We start from the raw sequence: 6,262 nt of genomic DNA, 5'->3' as shown, positions 1-6,262 counted from the left end.
TACGAGACACAAATAAGTGTTCGCCCAACCTAATAAACTGGGTTGGCAAATTGACAACTGACACTTGTGACGCACTTATTTTTGTTGCCGTTAACTGAAGAACACCATTTGCATGCCCTCAATCTTTTAACTACACTACTGTCAAATAACTGGCATATCAACATTACCTAGTTCACTACTGACATACAGGTTACCTTACTGTATTTTTCCTTATATGGGCATCTATCGCAGCGTGCGTACGTAGACACGGAGGAATGCGTGGAGTTATACCAAAGACATTTTTTGTGGGGAATCTTAGTTAGCAAGACATACAAAGATTATTTTGAATAGAAGTTTAATTTGTTACATTTATAGTAAAATTTATGTCATTTTATTCACAAAAATAAAAGTTAAAATCTCTAAAAGTGTTGATCATAAAATTTAGTGACTGTGCCCATATACCCCCCGCCCCCCTTCCACATATCTGATGGTACGTTCTGTGCTTCCTGCCTCAAGCGACGATCATTATCAGGAAGTTTGGGGCGGTGGTGCAGCTTTGAGGTCGCTTTTTGTTTCTGTGTTTATCATCTAACCGGGTTTCAGGTAACGTACTGCTTTTATAGAAACTGTTTTCCAATCCCTTGAAGACGGCCTTTGTTATATGCATTTTTCGCACTGTTCTACTTTGTAGAAATACGTAATACATTTACGAGGTGAATATTAAGAATTGTGCAATGAGGCCCAGCAGAAGAATAGGGAAGCAGAGAAACACACTCAGATGCATTAATCTTGCATTTTGTAGTATTTAACAGTGTATGTAACTACAAATAACTAATTGGGAAGCATGTGTTGTTGTTCTATACAGTATTTGATATGCAACACAAAGTTGTTTGCTGTAGTTAAAAAAAAAAATTTAAAAAATTTAAAAAGGGCGATGACAGGTAGGCCCAGGTCAAATTGAGTGGGGATCGGTAAGTATTTGGGTGTGTGGTAATTATGGTGTTGAACTTCTCCATAGGCTTACTGTCTATTGTGAATTCATGTTATTATTATTTTCAAGAGCTTCTCTGTCTATCTTTATACTTTAAGATGAAATTGGCAAGGACAATACTATTAGGATGTCATATGTCACCGGGTTTGTTATCTTGTTATAGGCAATAATGCTGCAAATTCTTTCTTAACCCTTAAGTGAAAATCAGCATAAGACTAATAGCTGTGTGAGGCATGAAAGGAAATTAAGTAACGAGAACTGCACAACCAGATTTCCAATGTGGAAGATCGACAACTACTTTTGATTGTATGACGTGTTGGCGTTTTATAGGGTTTATGTGGTATTACTGGACTACATCAGCTGCTGAAAAGGACACCTGTTCTCATATCAGTGATAATCCAACAGACACACTGTTGAATATTGGTATTGCCTTTTATACTTTTTGGAACTGCTGGCAAAGGGAATACTGTAGTGACAAAGCATTAGATTGGCACTTGCCAAGTTTAGCTAGGTCTGAAGTGTACATAGTTCTGTGTTCTTGGATTTGACCCAGTTAATTAAGTAGGTGGTGGTGTTTGGTTTGATTCTAGTAAGGGAGTTACCAGGACTGGAATCTAAAATTGTTTCTAGGATGAGGTTGATATGGGAGAAGCGTCAGCTGCTGAGTTGGATTCTTCTGGATAGCCTGAGGTCTGGAAGTGTCTATGTGCCTTCATGTTCACATTGATGCAGGAGAGCTACTGTATAAAGTAGATGTAAAAGTTATTTGTCTTCTCTCATTAATCCCAGCCCTAGCATTAAGTTCAAAATACATTTCAATGTGACCACTTTTTTCTTCAATGTACATCCTTACGTCGCACAGTGAAAACACAGTAAACTGAATTTTGTAAATGGAATACAACACGCTTATGGATTGGAATGTAGAGGGTACTATACCAGGTATATAAGCCAACTTTATCATACTAATTATTTGTATCTCCGCAGGTCAATAAAAATCCAAAATGTCAAGCAAAAGGGCTAAGGGAAAGACCACCAAAAAGCGCCCACAGCGCGCAACTTCCAATGTGTTCGCCATGTTTGATCAGTCCCAGATTCAGGAGTTTAAAGAGGCTTTTAACATGATTGATCAGAATCGTGATGGTTTCATCGACAAAGAGGACTTGCACGACATGCTTGCATCACTTGGTAAGTGCTAAAGGGAAATTCTGAGTTCTGTGACTGAACAGCATCTTGTCATAAGAAGGTCTGGGAAGCACAAGTATTAAATTTACACTCTTACCAGCAGTACACAGTTTACAAAGATATAGTTATAACTTTGCATTCTGCCAGAACTGGCTTAAGAACATTGGACCAGGGCCAGTTTGTTCAGATGATAGTTGATTTACCAAAATACATTCATTTTGACGTAATGCTGCTAATTGTTATGGCACATGACATAATCTAGAACATGGTGACCTATTTAAATGTTTACATGTCGTCTGCATGGACATTTGTTAATGTAGGTTATAACTGCTATTCTGTAAACTGTGGATTAAGATCATAGGTAACATTTCGTGGTACCACTACCATAATTTGGTGTTTCTTGTACACCTTGTTTTATCTGCAAACAGGCAAGAACCCAACAGAGGATTACCTGGAAGCTATGATGAACGAGGCCCCTGGCCCCATTAACTTCACTATGTTTCTGACCATGTTTGGTGAAAAGTTGAATGGAACAGATCCTGAGGATGTTATTAGAAATGCATTTGCTTGCTTTGATGAAGAAGGGACAGGTAAGAAATTATTTTAAACGTTTTGCTACCATAGGGTAGACTGTCTCTCCCCTTGCTGTGTCAAAATAAATGTTCAATTGTCATCTTTTAAAAAATACTACAACCAAATAACCAACAAATTGATATACTGTAAATGAAAACACTTCACTATAATTATAATTTTGGATTAGTTTGATTTAACTTAACAATTATTAGGGTGAATTCAATTAGGAAATAAGGTTGGAGATGAAAACGTTGGACTGCTAATTTGTGTTAATGTAATTATGTAGCGTTGTTGTAACTATATAGGAATGAATAAGGTTGTAAAGATACAGAGTTATCAGGATTAAGAACTTGTTCCTGGATATTATATAAATCTATTGTGTATTTAAATACAAGATGCAGTGAAGTAAAGTATAATAATCGATTAATCTGTGAGTCTGATTAGCCATTATCCTTTTTTAATCAGGTGCTATCCAAGAAGACTATTTGAGAGAGCTCTTGACCACAATGGGAGACCGGTTTACAGATGAGGAGGTTGATGAGCTATTCAGAGAGGCACCGATTGACAAAAAGGGCAACTTTAGCTATGTTGAGTTTACACGCATCCTGAAACACGGCGCAAAGGACAAAGACGATTAAGCATGGATTGCAGAAATATGCAATTAACTTTTTGTTCATGTTATATCATGTTTGTCTCTTGATTTTTACCTTATAGAACATGTTGTTGCATGTCTTAGCTTTAAAACAAAAAAATAAATCTTGCTTTTCACCATATTTATAAACCTACTCCAAGTCATTCTGGTAAATTTGCACATGTGTAATTAAGCTGAAAGGTTGTAAGTTACATTTGAAATGATGGTGGTGGAGTGAACATTCTGCTAAGAAATACAAAAATAATGTGAAAGTGGAAATTGCTCTAAAAACAAAAAGCAGCCTTTTCAATCTTACTCCTGGTTTAGCTGGATTTTTACATTTTGTAATAAACTGAGACTTCTGAAATAAAGATCGCTATCAACTCATGTGGTTTTAATTTTTCCGTTTGATGGTGGCAATGCAAAATACATTACTGGCAAGAATAGGAAGTATGGATTCTCAGTTAGAGGATTTGTAAAATATTTAAAGTGCCTGGCTTCAGTTCCAAAATGTTCACAACATTGCCCTGTCTGCAACAGCAAAGTAACCATTATGTAAGCATCATATTAAAACATTTAAAATTGTCATTCTTGAATTGTTGTTCTTTCACAAGCGTGGAATACATATTTGTACAGAAAGAATTTCAAGATAGTTAAATTAATTAATTAAATGTCACAATCACTTTTTTGTATTTTTTTTATGCAGTACATGTAAAGGGGCTTTAGGAGCTTTGTATTTTGCAGCTGAGGCATTCTAGCTAGCAAGCGTGTTGCAGCATGTGCCGTTGCACAGTTAGTCATAATTTTTTCATCTGCAGATTGAATAGGTTTATATGGGTGTTTTTTAATTTAGACTAGGAGAGAAGGACATTCTTGAGTATCGTTATCCAAAGGTTAGATACATTTAAACAACATACTGCTTGCATTTTAACAAAACTTCACAATCAATGTAAACTGACATAGCATTCACATCAAGCTATCTTATTTCTTTAAGCTCTCATTGCTTCATCATCACTGCAATGTCAACGAAATAGTAATACCTTTGTTCTTGCTGGATGTTTGAAACATACAGTCAACTGGACCTCAGCAAAGGATAAGTAGTATCCTGTACACAGATTTTAATAGATACTAATAAGATTGTAAAAAACATTGTGTTCATATTGTGTGTTTATTTTTACTACTAATATTTTAAACTACTCATGTCATACATAAAAGTTATTTGAGCTTGTATTGTCTCACACACCAGTCCATATCTCCTACAACATGCACAATTTGTTTCTTAAACATGTCATGCTTCTGATTGTACCAAGGTTTTAAAACAAAGGCAATTACAATCAAGACACTGAACACAAGGGTAAGCTTGGCCTCCTCTAATCTTTTAAATGGTATAAATAAAAACACTTACCAGTTTGTTATAAATTCTATTTATATATGTATTTTCAAATATTTTCTCTAAATCAAATGTATTAAAATGTATACATTCTGTTTTAAATGGTCTATAAAGTAATATGAAGATGTAGAACTACCATGCTGTAATTAATCCAGGATCTGAGTCTAAAGTGAAGATAGCAAAATGTAACTGAGCAGAACAAATGCTGCATAGAAATTACAGAACAGTGTAAAATCAGGTCACAAATAGAGACCGTGTGATGCAAATTATTTTTAACTGCAACTGGGGAATAACTTTTTAACGTTAAGATTATTAATACATGGAAGTTTTAATTTACATACTAACGTGAGTTCGACGATGACCAAAACTACTGTATTAGGGTTAACATAAACTAAAATGTTTACTTTGTATTGATCTCTAAATTAAATTTAGAATCTTACTGCACTTCAGCATTCCTTTCTGATCAGGTGATGTATTTGTTGTGGAAACATGGGTAATACATTCCAGAGAAAGCAGTACAAATATGATATTGCTGAACTGTTCAAGCTCCCTCCTGAGAAATGACAGACAAATGTCATTAGATACTCCTTGTATGGTAACATTTTAATATGCACATAAACAAACTAATCGTGGTCTTCTTATATATTTAATAGGATTATGAAAAATGAAAACATTTGTTGTAATTAAAAAAAATATATATATCTAAAATTCCAGAAAATAAATCTTTGTATCATCCATACAGCATCAGTTATATAAGCGAAGCCACTGCTCCCCTTCATATTACTTTAAGTTTACTCCAACTCTTGTTAGGAAATACAGTAAACAAATTTGACATTTGTTTAATATTCTGACATAATGGGACAAGGTCATATATTTTCACCCTGTATTGCAGATGGTATATTATTTACCTTAGAAAGCATTACAAAATTGGAGTATTTACATGACTGGTTTGAAGGAATCAATTCATCCGAAACAATGCACTTCAATACGACTTACCCCCCTGCTCAAAAGTGGTACATGCAGTATATAAAGGGGCTTTCAGAGTCATTTCCTCAGAATAGATTGTGCAGACTATTGAGGCAAATATTTGAAAACTGGTCTTTTGGGAATCACAAATACGTTTTTTAATCTAATGCAATGTGCATGTGTCTTAAAATCTACCACCTACAAAAACATTATTCAAATCGTAAAATAAATGGGGTTACCCAATGTATTTATTTAGGTATATAAATTTCCATAATATATATATTTTATATATATATATATATATATATATATATATATATATATATATATATAAAATAATTTTAATCGCAAAATTTAAAATGTTTATTTTCCTTTTAAAATTGTTTATGGAGAAATGGGTGAAATAAAATTAATTGAGCTTTAGAATCAGGTTAGGGTTAGGGTTAGGTTGAGTTAACCATAACCCTAACATGATAAGTGTACAAAGCCTTGGAAGATTACTGTCATTACTGTATTGTACTTGAACAAACATTTTTAACAAATACAACTT

The 6,262-nt window shown here is 34.1% G+C and overlaps 1 protein-coding gene across 1 annotated transcript; it reads left to right on the top strand.

Annotated features, from left to right (window-relative positions):
• Positions 1-473: 473 nt before the first annotated feature.
• Positions 474-3,944, top strand: LOC121314491 (myosin regulatory light polypeptide 9-like). The gene is made up of 4 exons (XM_041247845.1): positions 474-582; positions 1,955-2,155; positions 2,581-2,742; positions 3,191-3,944. Exons 2-4 carry the CDS (start codon positions 1,972-1,974, stop codon positions 3,361-3,363), a joined length of 519 nt encoding a protein of 172 aa, XP_041103779.1. The 5' UTR covers positions 474-582; positions 1,955-1,971; the 3' UTR covers positions 3,364-3,944.
• The last annotated feature ends 2,318 nt before the right edge of the window (positions 3,945-6,262 follow it).

The sequence above is a fragment of the Polyodon spathula genome, chromosome 4 (assembly GCF_017654505.1).
Source record: "Polyodon spathula isolate WHYD16114869_AA chromosome 4, ASM1765450v1, whole genome shotgun sequence".
In the NCBI taxonomy this organism is placed as follows: Eukaryota; Metazoa; Chordata; class Actinopteri; order Acipenseriformes; family Polyodontidae; genus Polyodon; species Polyodon spathula.
Note: the sequence above shows the minus strand (reverse complement) of the source record. Positions and strands in the feature narration are given on the sequence as shown.